Source organism: Vicugna pacos, chromosome 20 (assembly GCF_048564905.1).
Source record: "Vicugna pacos chromosome 20, VicPac4, whole genome shotgun sequence".
Lineage (NCBI taxonomy): Eukaryota > Metazoa > Chordata > Mammalia > Artiodactyla > Camelidae > Vicugna > Vicugna pacos.
The window spans coordinates 12,066,202-12,085,594 of NC_133006.1; the positions used below are offsets into that span (position 1 = coordinate 12,066,202).

Below are 19,393 nucleotides of genomic sequence, written 5' to 3' on the forward strand. Positions count from 1 at the left end.
GTGGCACTTCTCCAATTTTAACTATGGCCACTGTAGTGCATCTTGAGGTTTCCTCAAAGGCTTTCAGAAATTTCCTTCTGTTTCAGACCTTCACTCTGAGGCTCCTTCTGCCTCATCTCCTCCGCTTCCCCTGCCCAGAGTTAGGCACTGCTTCTCCACCCCTCAGCTCCGTAAGTTCAACTCCATAAGGGCTGGAATAGAGTTCTCAAGATCCAACGGTCAGCTCGTGGGCCCGGTGCCTGGTACACACATAGTAGGTCTTCAGTAAATATCTGTCCCGTGAATTAAGTGTCCAGTTTTTACACAAACCTCATTTCCAGTGTTCAGCCGGGGTTTGGCTGCATCTTAGCTCTCACTTGTAGGCGCTGGATTTGCCTCCGGTAGCAGGAGGTGATTTAAAGGTCCATTTTTAGAGCCACGTTGTCCAAAGTGGGTTACCTAGTGGGATGCAGTTGAAAGATCCCTGAGCTTTGCTTTAATTAGAAACTTACCCAGTTATTCTAAATGAACAAAGAACTGAAAAATCCATGGAATTGAGTGGGGAAACGTGTGGGTGTATGGGATCTGGAGGTGGGTTTTGTGTGGTGTGAGGGTGACCTCTGGGAATCGGACATCAGGAGACTGATGCAGAATCTAGTAACATCCCTGAGACTAGGTTTAGACGTGCGTACCCTGGGGAGACATACGAAGCTGCAGGAAGCCAAGCCCCAACCCCACACCCAGGCACACCTGCAGTGAACTCATGACCCCCGTGTTCTGCCGAGCCACCCCCCTGGGTGTGTGACTGGCTGACTACCCAGCCTTCCTGCTCAGATAGGTGGCCAGACTCCAGTCCCACAATGAATCAGGCGATGCTGGTCCCCGATCACTGCTCTCTGACCAGATTGTCCTTCCCATTCTCTGCGCTCATGTAATCTGCACAAGTGGAGTAACCTGTTATTTTCATGTGTCTCAGACTTCCAGAGCACTGTGGTTATCCAAAACTGCTTTTACACTTAGAACTAGATTCCAAGTGGCTAGAGGAAGTGCGGCACAGGGCCACTCTTGTAGCCTCTTGGGTTGGGTCCTTAGCTTTGGGGAGACTGGGACAAGATGTGTCCTCATGGACTTGCCAAGTGGCACTTGGGAGCCCAAGCTGGTAATAGGTTTTCTTCCCTCAATCTCATGCGTCTGCTGTGCCCAGAAAGGGGAGGCTGGGGCTGATTTTGCAACTAGAAGGAGCAAGAAAAAGAAAAGATAAAGCCAGAGAAAGGGAAGATATTATAGAATTTATTTATTTATTTATTTATTTTTAAACTTTTTTTTTATTGAGTTATAGTCATTTTACAATGTTGTGTCAAATTCCAGTGTAGAGTACAATTTTTCAGTTATACATGAACATACATATATTCATTGTCACATTTTTTATCTCCCTGTGAGCTACCACAAGATCTTGTATATACAGGATTTATTATGATTAAGCAAGAGCAAGATCCTTTTTCTTTAGAGCCCAATATGAAGTTAAGTTTCTTACCAAGAAAATCAGCCACTCTCCCTTTTTTTTTTTTTGGTCTCAGATTAAAGAAAAGATGAATCTATGCTTATCAGCTGAAAATTTGTTTTTAATATTGTCATTTGACTGGAGGCATTGCTGGGATAGGGGGAAGGACTTCAGGGGAAAAATTTGGGGCTCAAATAGTTAAATTTTGAGACGAAGGGGACTTGAATCTTAGGGTTAAGTTTCAGGTTGCTGAGAGAACAGGAACTCTGTTCACTTAAAAATTTAATTTTTATTTTTTGCTTTTTTCTCTCAGCAGCTGGTATAGCGGCAGATTTGGAAGGAATTTGCCTCGTAGGGTGGCAGGCAGTTTGAGACAGGCATTATTTTCTTGACATATAACCTTTCTCCATTTTGAAAAGGACAGTGCAGACTTTTCTTGTTGGAACCTTTCAGTCTTCACTCATGCAGAAAAGCTCATTTTTAATATTCATTCTTAAATGTCTCCCCCGCCCCTGCTCTGCAGGACCTCAGGATTTTGAACCACAGATATAATTTCCTTTCCCTCAAATTTTCTTTCGGGAAACTAGTCTAAAATCCTGTCTAGCTGATGACATTTCTGTTCTATGAACTAAATAGAAATATTTATTGAATTCTTGTCAGGCCCAGTTTTGGGCTTGGGCTCCTGGGTGGCTGCAGGTCATCCACACCGATGACACGGCCTTCAGAGGCTCATCGAGCAGGATGCGCTTCTAAAAGCATTAATTCTGCTGTTTAAAGCACATTAAGAATGTCAAGGGGCTGCCTCTGTTTCACAAAATAAAAGCAAAAACAAGCAGGATTCAGCTTTGTAAAGACGAAACCTTTGAAAAAATCCTGCCATGTCTACTGGGTAACTCCAACTGGGCCACCTGGTCTTATGGAAGCAGCAGCTCAAGTATTTGCCGTCTTGCTTCTTGGTTGATTTGTCCTGGTATCAAGAAATGGCAAGGCATGGGGGGAGGGTATAGCTCAGTGGTAGAATGTGTGCTTAGCCTGCACGAGGTCCTGGGTTCAATCCCCAGTGCCTCCATTAAAAAATGTGTGTGTGTGTATCTATCTATCTATCTGTCTATCTATCTATCTATCTATCTATCTATCTATCTATCTATCTAGATATATAAAACTAGTTATTTACTTACTATATTTATATTAAATAAACCTAATTACATCCGTCCCCCATCAAAAAAAAAAAAAAAAGACACGGCAACTGTTGGGCCACGGAAGGAAGACCCTATTTGGCAAGTTATTTTCTCTTGCAATAGGATTTAACATTAGGATTAAAAATGTGTAGCATTTTTAATGTAAGTCACAAAGTGCTTTCACATTCACATTCTCAGTTGAATTTCTAATTGATCTGAGAGGTACCATCCGCTTCATTTTACAGACTGGAAAAAGGGAAGCGAGGCTAAGGTCAAAAAGCAACAAAACCAAAGCTCCACAGCCAGCAGTTCAGGCCCTATATGGAACTGGATGGAATTTTTGTTTCTCGCTTTCTGTTTTGTTGCAGCCCTAGTGTCAAGAGGATACAGTCCTGGTCAGACCTTTAATAGGAAGGGTGATGGTGGGGTTGGGATTGTCCCATCTGTCCTCCTCCTCTTCCTGTATAACACCTTCTTGGGTTTTATTCCTCCCCCATCCCTTTCTTTCTTTCAGCTTGGATTTCTCAGTACCACCATGGCTCAGCCGGAACAGAAGGCCCCGAGTATCCCTGGCAAATACCACCATGTTGACCGTGTCACCGGCCAGGTGCTGATCTGTGACAAGTGTCCGGCAGGAACCTATGTGTCTGAACACTGTACCAACACAAGCCTGCGTGTCTGCAGCCGCTGCCCCGTGGGGACCTTCACCAGACACGAGAATGGCATAGAGAGATGCCACGAGTGTACTCTGCCATGCCCCTGGCCGATGGTGGAGAAATTACCTTGTGCTGCCTTGACTGACCGAGAATGCACTTGCCCACCTGGCATGTTCCAGGCGAATGCTACCTGCGCCCCCCACACGGTGTGCCCTGTGGGTTGGGGGGTGCGGAAGAAAGGGACGGAGGCCGAGGACGTGCGGTGCAAGCAGTGCGCTCGGGGTACCTTCTCTGATGTGCCTTCCAGTGTGATGCGATGCAAAGCCCACACAGATTGTCTGAGTCAGAACCTGGTGGTGATCAAACCGGGGACCAAGGAAGCAGACAACGTCTGCGGCCCGCTTCCGTCCTCCAGCCCAGCCCCGCCTTCCCCGGGCACAGCCATCTTTTCACGCCCCGAGCACACGCAACCCCACCTCGTCCCTTCCTCCACTTACGTTCCCAAAGGTAACTTAACCTCGTGAGTTACGTGTTTGTGGAAGGCCTCGAGCCCAGCGGAGGTGCCCAGAATGGGCTTGGACCCGGGATGTGCTCTCCATATTCGAAAGTCACTCCTTGAAGAAGGGCCTTGCATTTTGTGGCTCTTTAAATTCTGGCTCCTTTGGACCCATTAGAGACATTTAGACTCAGAAGTTATCTATTGGGGGGATCAAGTATCTGAAAACTAGGTTACCTCCAGCTAGAAAATAACGCAGAGAAACAAGGTCAGTGGGGGGCCTCATGTAAGTCGCTGAACTTCCTCAGGCCTTGGTCTCAAACTTGGCAATCATAAGACACAGTAAATGAGTGGTTTACATGTTTTAAGGTCCCTTCCAGTTGAAAAGTTTTCCAACACCCAGTAGGTCCTGGAGAGACACAGCCTGAAGGTCAGAAAGAAGGGGAGAGAAATACCATGACATCTGGAAGGGAAGGGATGACTGTTGGGTGTGAGGTGGGGCAGAGAACAGCAAACTAGGGCAGACGCTTCAGGAAACAAACATAGTTGCATCACACTGAAGGTGACTCTCTGGAAAATAGTTTCTTTTGTTCAGACGATTTGAACTTTATGTTCTCCATCAAGTATATCCCGGTTTCCCCCAGAATGCATTTTGAACCATAGGCAAGAATAAAATTTAGTTTTTTATTTTTAAATACTTTTTGATTGAATTGAATTTCCATGAGATAGTAGCCCAACGTGAGCTGTGCTTTCCAGTGAACTCTCACGAGTGGTTACCTTTGACGGTCGTGTAAGGAGGGCCTTCCTGCGACCGCCATTTGGAAGTGAAGAAACAGGCTCGGAGAGCTTATGTGACCTGTCCAGGTTTCCTCAGAGGCTGATGCAGGCCAGGCCTTGGGACTCGAAATCCCTGGCTCTCACACCCCTTTTGAAGAACACTTGTGGAAGCTTCTCTGGAAGTCCACTAAGCTGCCAGCCCCATCTTGCTTCTCTAATAATAGCACATACTGAGCCAGCCCTGTCTTATCTCACTGACCTATGTCACCATACCATTCGCTGGTCACACTTGAATTTGAGTTTGAGCTCTTTTCTATACGCTTAGTTACATTCTCCCTTTTACGATGGAGATTTATTTCATGATGGGGTCATGAAATAGCCAAAAGGTGGGAGAGGAGGAATAAAGGAATTAAAGGACAAAGGAATTCAGCTGGAACTAGTTCTCTGAATAATCGAAACATTTAAGAGTGGACTCAGTGTGTGCAGAGCAGGACAAGCTGCTGTGACGCTCACATGTTGGATTCCTCAAGGATGCCCTTGGCCTTAACATAAGGACATGAGTTTAGCTGTTAAGTTGAGTTTCTACCTTCCACGTAATGGTGCTGTTAGGGTCTTTATGAAAACATGCATTGTTCTTTATTCTTAAGCTCTGAAGTTCATCTCTTCTTTGATTATCTGGCCTGGTCTGGAGATGATGAGGCAGAGGAGGGAGTGTGTAGACCCCACCTATAGAAAAGCTCTTCCCCACTCCTTACTCTTTTTTCTAGGCATGAACTCAACAGAATCCAACTCTTCTGCCTCTGTTAGACCAAAGGTGCCGTCGAGCGGCATCCGGGAGGGGACCGTCCCTGACAACACAAGCTCAGCGAAGCAGGAGGAAGGCAGGAACCAGACCCTCCCCAGCCTCCAGGTCGTCAGCCACCAGCAAGGCCCCCACCACAGACACATCCTGAAGCTGCTGCCGTCCATGGAGGCCACGGGGGGCGAGAAGTCCAGCACGCCCCTCAAGGGCCTCAAGAGGGGCCACCCCAGGCAGAACCCCCACAAGCATTTCGACATCAATGAGCATCTGCCCTGGATGATCGTGCTCTTCCTGCTGCTGGTGCTTGTGGTGATAGTGGTGTGCAGTGTCCGGAAGAGCTCCAGGACACTGAAGAAGGGGCCGCGGCAGGACCCCAGCGCCATCGTGGAAAAGGCCGGGCTGAAGAAGTCCATGACCCCAGCCCCGCAGCGGGAGAAGTGGATCTACTACTGCAACGGCCACGGTGAGCCTTCCGTCTTTTCTCCTCACTTCCCGATGCCCCAGCCTCTCCCTCCCTAGTCCCCGTTGGCAGAAGGAAAGGAACATGCAGAGTTTCTGGAATCTCTTCTGTGCACCAAATGCTGGCTGATCTAGTTGCGTTAGGAAAGATGAGGTGGTCAGCCTTCGACGCCCTACGTTCAGGGAGAATCACCCCTCTGCCCCCGGTTCTCCTGGCATGTTTAAAGGAGAGTGTTGTGGGATCAGAGACCTGCGAATGACCTCTAGGGGCTTTGTTCAACCTTCTCATTTAACAAGCGAGGGAATCAAGTTCAGAGAGGCTTGGCTGCGCTGACCCAGGGTAGTCTTTTTTTTTTTCAATTGCAGTATAGTCAGTTTACAATATTGCGTTAGTTTCTGTTGTACAGCTTAGTGATTCCATTATGCATATATATACGTTCCTTTTCATATCCTTTTTCATTATAAGCTATTATAAGATAGTGAATATAGTTCCCTGGGCTCTACAGTAGGACCTTATTGTTTTTCTGTTTTACGTATAGTAGTTCGTGTCTGCTAATCCCAAACTCCCAATTTATCCCCCCATTTCCACTTTGGTAACCGTAAGTTTGTTTTCTACGTCTGTGAGTCTGTTTCTGTTTTGTAAGTACGTTCATTTGTGTCACTTTAGATTCCACATATAAGTGATGTCATGTGACCCAGGGTAGTCTTTGGTTCAGGACAGATGGGACTGACTCAGTGTCTCCCGACTTTGGAGTCCTCACTACCTCCCACGAGTCTGCTAAGAAAATAAGAGGGAGGCAAAAATAAATACAGCTTGCCTTAAGTTTGCCTTTTTGAATTTGAACCTTGCTTTTAGATTCCTAGCCCTTTTCTCACATGTACTTTTCCCCTCTTACATTTTTAGGACCCCATTTCTATCAGGAAGATAGGAAGGTCTCTTGGAGTTCAGACACCTGAACCTTAGTTTACAGATGGTCGTCTGATGCTGGGTTCTGTATCTTTTCCTTAGTGGTCAGTGTGTGTGGTGGGTCCAGGCTGGGAAATCTCAGTTTTTCCTCTTTTGAAAGCAAAAACTAACTTCTAGAATTTGTCTTAGCAGCTAAGTTTGAGTTGAAGGCTGCAGTTTTCAGACTGTGGCGGTAACTTCCCTTTCCTTAATATTGAATGAAATTTCAGCCCGAAGTTTTGATAATTCGTTTGGGATCTTTCTCCTTAAAGATGAAGGCTGAGACTTACCTTCCTGAAAAGTGGTTTGGCCTTTTGTATTGAGCCTTAAAAATCTTCATACCTTTCAGCCCAGCAGTTCTATTTTTGTGAATCTACCAGAAAGATAAAAACCAGAAACACACACAAAATATTTAAGCACAAAGATCTTGAATTTTTTTTTTTTTTTGAGAAACCTTGTACTTTTATTCCATTCCTCAGACCATTTACTGGTCTACTTATACTGTCTCCTGATAGTAACCATATATTTGCTTTGGGATTTTTTTTTTTTGAAGTATAGTTGATTTACAATGTTGTGTTAGTTTCAGATGTATAACTTAGTAATTCAGTTATCCATATATATATAGATATACACACACACACATTTACATACACATACACACACATTTTTTCAGATTCTTTTCCATTATAGGTTGCCTCAAGATGTTGAATGTAGTTCACTGTGCTATACAGTAGGTCTTTGTTTATTTATTTTATATGTAGTAGTGTTTACCTGCTAATCTGAAGCTCCTAATTTATCCTTCCCTCCCCTGAAGATCTTGAACTTTTAATTCAGCATTACGTATAATAAATAGAAACTGGAAATAATCAAAGGGCCAGTTTTAGGGAAATGACTAAGAAAATTATGGCAGCGCGAACATTTTGCTCAAATATGTGAGTATTTGGAACACTCTTCTCATTATTCCATTTATTAAAGAAGCCATTCCAGTCAGTAGCTGCATTTATGGATTAGGTTACGGTCAGCTGTATTCCCTTGCAGTGCAGTTTTCAGATTTCTTGAGACCACAGGGAGTTGTCGAAGTAAATCTGGTCCAGCCTCAGAAAGCAACTTCACACAACGGTCTTAGGCATAGTCAGGGCCACTGTAACCTTGTAAACTCCTATGCCTTTGTCCTTGAAACAATATTCTCTTTTGTAGAAAGAATGGAAGTGCCAAACAAAACCTGACCCTGCCTTCCGTGAAAGCAGGACTTCAGCAATAGACTTTTCCAGCTAAATCACAGCTGTTTCATTCAGGTCTCATCCGGTAGTTTAACTTTTTCCCCGCAAGATTTTGTATTGGGATGTTTATAGTTAAGGTGGTTTTTTTTTTTTAAAAAAAGGAAATTCTCTTCTTTCCAAATTGCTGTTCTCAAAGGTACAACCAGTTTAAAATCCCATCACAAAGAGAGGTTCTGTTTAATAAAAACCATTCCAGGTGCTCAGAGAGGCCTCTGGAAACAATACCTTGTTGATCTGACTGCGCTCAGTTCTGGGCAGCAAAGAATCCTGTATAATAAGATCTTTCTCTGGTCCTTATCCATTTCACACTGAGTTGTTCATGAGGATGAAGGTGGGTTTAAAATCACCTAGATGTGGGTGCTCTGTATAGGAGGTCACGTAAGACCTCACTTAGCTTTGCTCACCTTAAGCAGATGGTGCTGTGTTCCTGAATGCCATCTAGATCCCTGGCACTCTGAAGCCAGGCCAGGGGTCCTCATCTTCCTTGCCAACCAGAACCTCTTTATTTGGCTCCACTCATCCCTCTCTGCCTTCCATGAACTTAGGGGTTTTGTCTTTTTTTTTTTTTTAATTGAAGTGTAGTTGATTTACAATGTTATGTTAGTTTCATGTGTGCAGCAAAGTGATTCAATTATACATATACCTATACAGATATACATTCTTTTTCAGATTCTTTTCCATTATAGGCTAGTACAAGATATTGAATGTAGTTCCCTGTTCTATATAATAGGTCCTTGTTGTTTACCTACTTTATATATAGTAGTGTGTATCTGTTAATCCCAAACTCCCGATTCATCTCTCCCCTCTCTCCCTGGATTTATGGTTTTCAAGTCAAATTCCACAAAACTGCTACCCTGCTTTCACAGAATCCTAGTGGTGGGAACACAAGATGAGACCTTATGTGGCCAGGAGGATCAGATTTCTATCTATTTCAACCCAAGTAGAAATCCATTAAGGGTCACATGTAATGAGTTATAGGGGCCGGGAGAAATGGCTGCAGGGAAAAATCTGTGCTGGGAACTTTGGCCATAAAATGCCTTGAGGTCTGATGGACCAGTACAGAACCAGCTAGAATAGAAAATGTGGCCCGTGGAGTCTGGTTCTAATCAATCTAGGAAGGAAGAACCTTTGGTCACATTACCTGCTCTTGCAAATATGAGGAGCACCTGCTGAGCTGATGGTGAAGCCTGGGAGAACGAGGGGAAGAGAAAGACCCTGGGCACAGGGGAAACCGGGAACCTCAGGAGGAGGCGCGATTGGCTGGGAGAGGGAGGCTGTGCCAAGGGGGCCTTGCGGGGCCTGGTTCTGCTCACCTGTCCAGTGAAGGTCTTGGATTCAGATATCTCTAACCTTCCATTCTAAAATCCTATTCTTCACTGATGCCAAACCTGAAAGGTGAAGTTGAAAACAACCCGCAACCTTCCTTTGCATAGCTCAGGCCTGAAACCTAAAGACTGAATTACAGACCAGCTGGCTTAGTGGTTGAACCTCTTATTTGCATAACTTTTAAAACAGTTGTAGTTGATTTACAATGTTGTGTTAGTTCCAGTTGTACAGCATAGTGATTCAGTTATATGTAAATATATATTCTTTTCAGATTCTTTTCCATTATAGTTTATTATAAGATATTGAACATAGTTGCCTGTGCTATACAGTAGGACCTCGTTGTGTATCTGTTTTATATATAGTAGTTACTATCTGCTAATCCCAAACTCCTAATTCCTCCCTCGTCCTTCCTTTCTTCCTTGGTAACCATAAGTTTGTTTTCTATGTCTGCGAATCTGTTTCTGTTTTGTAAATAGATTCATTTGCATCATTTTTTCAGATTCCACATATAAGTGACATCATGATGTTTGTCTTTCTCTATCTGACTTACTTCACTTAGTCTGATCATCTCTGGGTCTATCCATGTTATTTGCGTAACTTTGATGTTCTAACCTGTACGTGAAGCCTGTTCTTAGGGAAAGCAATCCTGCTTGAGAAACAGGACATAATTTGCTTAGTGCACTTACTTAAAAGGTTCCGGCACTGTGCTTGCTTGCACTGAGCTACATTTTAGACCTTGAGTTTCTGGTAAGATATTTTTTATTTCTTCCGTCCTATCCACTATGACATCATCCCACCTTACCTGGCAAACAAGCAGAAACACATCCCCTCTGATCTCTGTTGTCTTTAGATTTTACTCAGTAACAACCCTGTTCTCAGTTCTGGGTCCTTACGCATCCCAACAACAGGTTGAGAAAAAATGTTTCCTTTTTTCCCCAGTTGTGTTTCCTCATTTATGATTGATCCAGTGTGGGAGAACTGGTCTTTACTGGGGCGTAGGAAGCAAATGCATCTCCCAGATTCACAACTCTGCAGACTTCATCCTCCTTCCAGGGGAAGCAGCAAGGTGCAGTCTAATTGTAGGAGTGGAGCTGTGATTGTGTTTCTAGTACAGATATTTCCCCAAAGTTGCGAAGGTTAATTAGGGACAGGTGATGAGTAACTGGAAACTATGTCCTTGTTGTATTTGAACAATAGCAATACACTCTCCAATCAGGTTTCAGGGATGGCTTAAGAAAACATTTCATTTTTTCACCACCATATGCAGTGTTCAGGAATAAAGAGCAAGTGAAGTGCGTTAGGAATTCAGTAGTAAGTGCTTCTCCACTTAATTTTTTTCCTAGAGTGAGGTTATTCGGAGCCTGCTACTGCCCATAGATGATCTGGGGGGGACAGAAGATGATGACTTACTAATATAATTTTCTAACCTCATGCGAAAGATTTCTGCTACCATTAAGTTTTCATTGCCTACTTAATTTCAACAAAGACTTAATCTCATACTTATTGAATGCTGTAGGCTGTTCTAAGCATTTTTATAAATATTTACTTAATTTTCTGAACCCCATGAGGTTGGCCACAATCATCACCGTTTTGCAGGTGGGAAAACAAGTACAGAGAGTCACTTGCCCAAGGGCACACAGCTACAAAGAGGCAGGGCCGGGTTTTAAATTCAGACACCAGTCTGACTCTAGACCCTGCCTCTTGATTCTTAGCATCTGGATTTATAAACATCTGGATTTTAATTTTTCAGTGTTAGAAATTTCTAGGTGTCCATGGTTGATTTTTTTTTTTTGTAATCATGCTCCATCAAGAAAAATTTATTTCCCTTAGCAAATCCCAACTTGTTCTGAAATAAAACAACGACAACACTGTCATCAAATGGTGAGTTTTCCTCCGTAGAATTCCCTCTGATTTCCTCCTTTTTCACTTTTTTCTTGGAATGCTTGAAATGGAAAACTTCTAAAGCCAGATACGCAATGGCTGAAGGCGCTGAGGGCTGTTTGAAAACAATTAAGGCTGTTTCAAATAAGTCAGAGGTGATGGAGTCCTGCTAATCAGAACTCACATCTGTTGCACTGGGGGGTTTTCTCAGCCCCAGACGGCAGCAGCCGCCGCTGCAACCAAAGAAACCTTCCATTTCTTTGCCAGAAGCCTCCTGGACTAAAAATTCCAGACAGTCATCCTGTCTGTCAGCCCGAATTTCCTAGGGGAAGTAGCCTTGAAATGTTAACACCAGGAAGCTGGGCTGAAGGGAGCAGATGATTCCTTTTAAGAGGCTGCTGGGTTCTTGCTCTGCCCCGTGGGGCTTCTGTCACTTTACAGAGAACAGGCAGGGACAGGCGGGCTGTTTTCCACCCCTTACCCCCCCCCCGGCTTTTCCACCTTTGCTTCCAGTAATGCTATTTCCAGTAGACAGCACCGTTTGGTTCCACCTCTAGGATGTTTGAGGGTTATAAAGCCCGCAGACCCATCGCAGGAGAAAAGCTTCTTATTTCGATGGCCTAAAAAGCATTATCTTGTGCACCAAGTCTCGGGAGACGTGGCCTTTGCCCGTGGGAGGCTGCTGTTGTTCCCAGGCGTACCCACTGCGGGCTGCTTCTTCTCGGCTTTAGAGGGCAGGTATTTTTTTTTTAATGTATATTTTATTCTCTAATTTATCTAACTAACAGCTTTTGAATTTAAGCTGTTTGCGATGTTGAAAAACACATCAGCATTCTCCCCCTGGTAGGGCTAAAATACAAGTAGGGAAAAAAAAAGTTCTTGCAAGTTAGTGTCCTTGAATCAACCTGGTCAGGTGTTATGTAAGCAGATTTTGCAGAGGAGGAGGAATTTCTAGAATTCTGTTGGTCATTCTTCACAAGGAATTGGTTGTGACCGCTGCCGTGTACATACAGAATTTGACACATTAGGTTGCTGGTAATATGGCAAGTTGTAAAAAGTAGGTGGCTTCAAGGGTACAAGTTTAAAAAATAACGATTCTTATGATAGTTCATCAAATCTAAGACACCACTGATTGTGAGATGGGTCTTTTATTATGTATACACCACAAGGGGAAGAAAACACTGGATTCGAGCTATGGAAAGGCGTTGATTAAAAAGGCATTCAGATGTCTTAGAATCAGTGAAACATGCCAGTGTGTTAGCCCTAGTCTTGCCTCTTTTCTACATAGTCTGACAACACAGTTCTAACTGTGTTGTTCGGTTCTGGGTTTTCCTCTACTTGACACATTGGCAGCCCAGATTCCCTTCTTCTGGAAACACTTTCCCTTGGCCTCCCGGACACCACCCTGTCTTGGTTCTCTTCCCACCTGCTCCTTCTGTCTCTTCTCCAGCTCCCTGGCTAGTTCCTCCTCTCCGACCCGACCTCTAAGTAGTGGAGAGCCCGGGGTGAGGACTTGCACCTCTCTTCTACCTGCGCGGTCTCCATCCCCGGGTTACCCATGGCTTTAAGTACCACCTGTCTGCTGCTAATTCCCTGTCCAGCCTGGATCTTGTACCTGACCTTGACACACAGATAGCCTCCCACCTGCCTGACAGACCCAGGTGTCCAGCCGGCTCCTCCCCCTGTAGCTACATAAACCTGAAACCCAAACCATCCATCCACATCCATTACCCAATGTGGAAGATGGGTCCTCGGGGCTTGCCGCTGCTCAGAGCAAAACCTTGGCACCGTCCTCAACTCCTTTCCTTTTTTCTCACCCTGTGTTCCATTCATTAGCAAATCCCATCAGCTCTCCTTTTTTTAAATTTTTTTTGGGGTGAGGGAGAAGAGGTAATTAGGTTTATTTATTCATTTATTTTTTTTAGTGGAGGTACTAGGGCTTGAACCCAGGACCTCGTGCATGCTAAGCATACATTCTACCACTGAGCTCTATACCCTCCCGCCTCTACTTTCAACATAGGTGCAGAAGCCGACCATTCCTTCTCATTTTCACAACCACCACCCTGACCCAAGCTACTGGTACCTCCCTCCTGGATCGTTGCCATGGCCTCTTAACTGATTGTTCCACTTCTGCCTGTGCCCCTTTTAGTTTATTCTTGACACAACGATCAGAGTGATCCTGTTCAGTGTAAGTCAGATCGTGTCATTCCTGTCATTGAAAAGTCAAATTCCCCGGTGACTTGCCACTGGCACACAAAGCAGCAGCTGGAAAACCCAGTGCATCTATACTCCCCTCCCGGCCCTCGTCTCCAAGCTCGGACGCATACCATGTGTCCTCAGTGCTCACTTGCTCCAGATGAACCGTAGCCCCCCTGCTCCTCCTTATCTCCACCAGCATCCTGCCTCCTCCGCACGTGCTGTTCCCTCTCTGGGCTTACTCTCTTACCCCCGTTAGGGCTTGATTCCCACGTTAGCTCAGTGGAGCCTTCTCTTAGACATGGGGAAGGGGGCCCTGTATCTAAAATTGCAGCCCTGCCCACTCCATCCCCTTCCCCGGCTCCCCTGCTGCCATTGGCCCTCCCCGCTGTCTAACAGACGGAATACTTGATTACTTCCCGCATCCCGCACCAGAACACAGCCTTCACCAGGAAAGGGTTTCATCTTGCCTTGTTCACTGCTGCGTTGCTCAGTCCATCTTTGTCGAATGAATAAACAAACACCTTCAAACACAGACTAAGACATGGAGGGAGGAGGCATTTTTGACTTTGTGGGTTTTTGTGTGTTTTCCCCTATGGGATGAAATAAAAGGTGGTTAGTTTTCCTCACTGCATCAGTGAAATTTATGTCTCCCATCTGGAAAACTGTCTCCTGCTTTGATAGAGTTTGCCGTCGGTCAGCAGTCCATCCATGAACCACGAGACCTTTGCGTGGTGCTTTTTGGTGGCTCCTGAGGTCTGAGGTTACTCTGATTGCCCACCGAGCCTTCAACAAGACCGTGATTCAGTCTGCTTTGGAAATGACTTTAGGGGTTTGAAATGAAAACTAAGCAGTTCCTTCCATTTTGCACCTCAATAAGGAAAGAGTTTTTAACCTGGGGCAAACCAAGTTCCTGGTGCTGGGATGCAGTTTCCTGCGTGATGACGTGAGGAGTGATCACTGGAGACACTGTGTTTTAACCATCCTGTGACATGCTAGTTCCCACAACACACCCAGACGTGGGGGTTGGTTGCTTTTAGGAGCATTTAGTATGTTATCAGGCCAGACAGACGGCGGTAGAAGGGTTTCGCCGCAGGGAGAGGTGGGACATCTCTGCCTGGTGAGCTCTGGGCCCTGATGGACACGGTGGACCAATGGGAAGAGGACGCCGGCAGAGGGAGGGGCTCTTGCACAACTGCTAGGTTCGTGCACCAGAAGCCCAGGTTCCCCACATTGGCCACCCGTGGGTCTGCCTTCTCCTTATCGTAGAGACTGTGGATCTGGCAGGACCAAGCGACAAGGGTGTGATGCATCTGGTCCCTCATGTTCTCAGGGGCTTCAGTTACAGAAGATGTAACTTCAGTTAACGGATGATAAATGGGGGGAGGGTTAGGCAAGAGGGGAAGGATGACAAAAAAGGCTCTCATTCATTCATTAACAGATACTCTTTGTACTTTCATTATGTGCTAGGCTCTGGGAGATAATCAGAGTAGATATGAGGCTTGGGCAGGAGGTGGTCAGCAAAGGCATCTCTGAGGACATGACTGCTGTACAGGGAAGAACGTCACGGGATGCTCAAGCCAGGCTTTTCATCAGATTTCCAAACTTGACCTATGTTTTATGCATTGTGTCCATCTTTGCCCTTGTGTCTGTAGTTTGCAAGCCAGAGGTCACAGCACATGCTGATGAAGAGCATGTCTGGGATGGGGGGTCAAGGTGGTGGCAGAAGGAAAGTGGTTTTGAGCTCATGTGTCCTGTTTCCCACATGGACGTCTGGGGAGACTGCTATGTGTGTGTGTGTGTCTGTGTGTAGAAACCAGCACGGGGATAACTGTGGCGTCGTCTGTCCTGGGAGGAGTTTGTGGATTAATTGCCTCCATGGGAGTTCTCCCATTATTTGTCCCTCCATTTCTTTTTTTCTAGAAGAATAATGAGAACTGCCATTACGTTAACAAGTACGGGAGATGCAGTGGGAATACTTGAACCTTTTAAATGATAAGAATGCAGTACCAGCAAAAAGCTTCTATAAACACATCCATCTCTTCCCTGCACCCATTCTGTACGCAGCGTGGTTGCACAGTGTGAAGTCCAGCGGGCTGTGTTGTGGGTTCCAGGTGGCCTTTGTCCTCTCATCACTCTCCTTCATGCATCTTCCAGGGAAGGCTTTAATATGGGTTCTTAATGATGGTGCTCATTTCAGATATTAATCTCCAAAAGGCAAGAGCTTTAATACCTTCTCTGGTTATAAAGGTCAACTCAAGTTCTTATTAAAAGAGGAGGAATCCTTTTTTTTTGCATACTGGCTTTGACAGTGAGCGTTCAAAGAAATGAACCTCAAAGGAGGGTTATCGCCCAGGTTAGATCTGATTCAGGGTTTTTTAACGGACAGGAAAATACCGTGCCTTCTGTGATAACCCAGCTGCACACCTTATGCCTTTTTTCTTGAGCTTTTTTCATGGTGGATCAGGGCAGTGTCTGCTCACCCAGTGGGGTGCTGTCATGATGCCCTGCGTGTGACAGAGGGGCAACATTGTCCTTTCAATGTGCCTTTCTTTGGATGATGCCTCTTGTGCTGTCGTGACCCTTCGGACACGTACTAGTGAAGCTAGGATGCTGGTGCCTGGCTCCACTGTTCAGCACCTGTAATCCTGGTGCAAAAACCAACGTGTATGCAGAACTCCTCCCACCTTTCAGATTCCTTGCCCCAGTGACTCTTGTCCACACAAAAATGGAGGGGGCCAAGGGAAGAGAACCATGGTGCTTTTTGGTTTGACCCCATACATCTCTGTACCCAGCCTATGAGAGAAGAGGTAGCATTTTCGTTTTACCCATGTGGACACTGAAATCTTAGAGGTCACTTGCCCAACGAACAAGTCATGGAGTTTGAAACCGTATCTTGTGATTGCCAAGTTCATAATCTTCCTACTACCTGCACCTTGGAAGTGACAAGTCATTTCCCTCGACACAGGGCCACCTTCTCAGACGCAGCTCCCGGCAAGTACAGTCCCTGGTTTAGAGGGCTTGGCTCCTTCAATGACTTCTTTAGAAATCCCAGCCATTCCCCAGAGCTTCAGAACCTGCCATCACGACGAGAGCAAAGTTAGGCTCATTGCCCCATCAGTCAGCATTTCCCTGAGTTGAGGGTTGTGTTGCTTTTCATCCTAAGAAAACAGACACCTGGCATCCTGTTAGGCTAAACAAGTCAGATTAGTTCCGCACAGTGACTGTGTCCATTCTAGACGAACATTCTCAGAGCCCTGGCGGGCGGATGATCAGGGCGCCCTGGCAAGCAGAGATTTGTTCCCTACTTCACTTACTGTCATTTCACACTGAGGTTAATAATTGGGTGGGAACGTTCATTTTTGAGGGTATCTGTGTTTTTTTTTTTAAACACGATGCTTTTCTAAATCTTTTAGCCACTTGATCGTCTAGTTACGGCCTCTCTAAGTTGCTGGTTGCAGGGGCTGTAGCACCTGGGCCTCTTGTGTCGTCCGTGGTTGCTGTCACGTTCCAACAGAAACTGAAAATATATAGCCTTAACCTGTACAGAAAAAGCTTGCTGAAACGTCCTTTTTTCTTTCTTCTTCTTTTTTTTTTTTTAAAGGGACCGTAGTTTTAAAGGAAAGGACAACACTTGCTAGCCCCAGAGAGAAACTTACCCAGCATCTTCTTGGTCAGTAATAACAGGCCAGGAAACACACACATCATGGCCAACCTGGACTGCATTCACACGTGGACTAGATGGCTGTGTCCTAGGACCATAATCATGCTCCTCTACGATACCACATCCCCCATTAACCACAACAGAGGGACCACTAACTCGCTGGGCCACCTTGTACTGATCAATAACCTTTCTACAGGAAGTTCCTCCCCAGTAAAATTAAACAGTTAAAAAAATTATATATCCCACATAATAGTATGTATATATATAAAGGATATATACATACATGTCACATATCAGTGAGTCATATATATATTATATGCATAGTTTTAAAAGGAATAATAAATATCAAATACAGTAATAAAATAAAAAGAAGACCCATTTCCCCACCATCCAACTTAGGAAATGGAACCTTGTGAAGACCTTTGACGTCCCCTCTGCTCACCTGTCCGGTAACGTCTCGTCTCCCTCCTGCCCCCGAGGCAGGCATCTCAGTGTAGTTTAATCATTCTGTTGCTTTTCCCTGTAGCTGGACTGGTTAGTTTTGCCCCAAACTTTCTTCTCAGCAGAGAACACTTTCCAGTCCTGTGCTTCATTGGCGTTCCTTCATTCTCTTGGTGATAAACTCTTTTGTCTTAAAATCTCATCAGTTTTCAGTCCAGCAAACACAGGGACGCACAGTGCCTGCCCAAGAAATACTCCTGAACTATTCCGCAAGGGTTTTCTTTTCCCTCTGGTGGCAATGGTGGGGTGGGGACCAGGTCCGGCAAACTCGTGGGCTAGTTCAGAATGGTCCTCCCTTCTCCTGCCGAGGCTTGTGATCATGTGCTAGGCTGAGAGGCTGGGGTCTCTGCCTTCTCTAGATTGATCAGCTCTGCAATGGGAGCGGGCAGTGGCCCGGAACCTTGCCGACCCCTGGCTGGTTCCCGGGAGTTGACTCCATGTTTACATAGTAAAAGAACAAGATGAAACTTGATGTGTGGGCCTTAAATTTAGCTTCCAGTCAATTTTAGTTGAAGGAAAATCTCGTTGTATCCATTCTTTGTGTTTTTCCCTTTTTTTGGGGAAAAAAATTTGTGGCTGAAAAAGAGTATAAAATACTGGGTTACGGAAGAAGGAGCTATTGTTAAGCATAAGCCTTTTAAACGCTGTAATTACTCTATAAAGGCTGTGCGTTTGCATCAGAAATGCATGTAGTTTTCAATTTTGGTGCCCAGTATATGGAGCATTTGTAATGATGGGGTACTTCCAAAAATAAATCGACTCTATAGAAAATGTTAAGCAGCCCCATTCCCCAGGGCCCGGAGTGAGTATCTCCATTGTACCAATGAGGAAACGAACATGACAGTTAGTGGTTTGCCCAAAGCCGCACTGTCACTGGCACTACGAAGATGTAAGCAAAGGTCCCACGTACAAGAAAAAAAGCGCAGTCATGCAAGATGCTGTGAGCCTCCGTTAAATTGACCTAAATTAAGATTCAGGGACTAACAAGCCTTTTGGTGTTCGGAAGAATCTACCACATCAACCACAGAGAGCTGGCTTACTCCTGAAAAGTTACCTGTGGGGTTTTAAATAGTGCTTTTTTTTTTTTTTTTTTTTTGAGGAATCTGTTTGCTTGAAATTAAAAGCTCTGTATCTGGCTAAACATTGCTATGAAAACCAAAAAGCAGCGGGTTCAAGTATATTTCGCACTGCCAGGGAAAACAGTGTGGGAAGTACAGTAATGTCTCAATTTGTAGTGTTCTGCTTTTACAGCTGACAAGAAAGCAGGAACTTCCTTTCTGAAACCATTTGCAGGGGTTTGGTTCAGGAGGTCCACGCCGTCCTCCAGACACCATCTGTCTCAGTAAAATTGCACAGCAGAGGAAGGGCTTCCACGGAGGAACCACAAAATCCTCCATTTACAAGGAAACTTCTGGAATTCTTAGTGCTCCTTTCTTAGACAAAAATTGATAGCTCATTTAATAAATATTTTCCCCAACAAAGGATTGGAGCAAAAAAAGTTTTTTTTTTTCCTCCTGACTAACCTCTAGTTAAACCAAAAAAATTCAATTAACCATCACAACAAACTCCTTTATCCTTCTCTTTTATTCCCTTAAGCTTCACTTGGGAACTTGACTCCATTTTGTTGTTGTTGTTGTTGTTGGAGTAATAAATGTTTTCAAGACATTGTTAACTATACTAACTCTGGTATCTGAGCATGTAAGTATGGCTTCATCCAAAGCCATAGTATTGACTCATGAAGACTTATCCAC

At 44.9% G+C, this 19,393-nt stretch overlaps 1 protein-coding gene across 1 annotated transcript in view; it reads left to right on the plus strand.

The window, feature by feature from the left end:
- Positions 1-19,393, plus strand: part of TNFRSF21 (TNF receptor superfamily member 21) — a 60,015-nt gene that overhangs the window by 17,370 nt on the left and 23,252 nt on the right. Inside the window, exons 2-3 of the mRNA XM_072944854.1 lie at positions 3,173-3,821; positions 5,355-5,852. Of these exons, the coding sequence (XP_072800955.1) occupies positions 3,173-3,821; positions 5,355-5,852 (1,147 nt within the window). The remainder of the gene's footprint in view (positions 1-3,172; positions 3,822-5,354; positions 5,853-19,393) is intronic.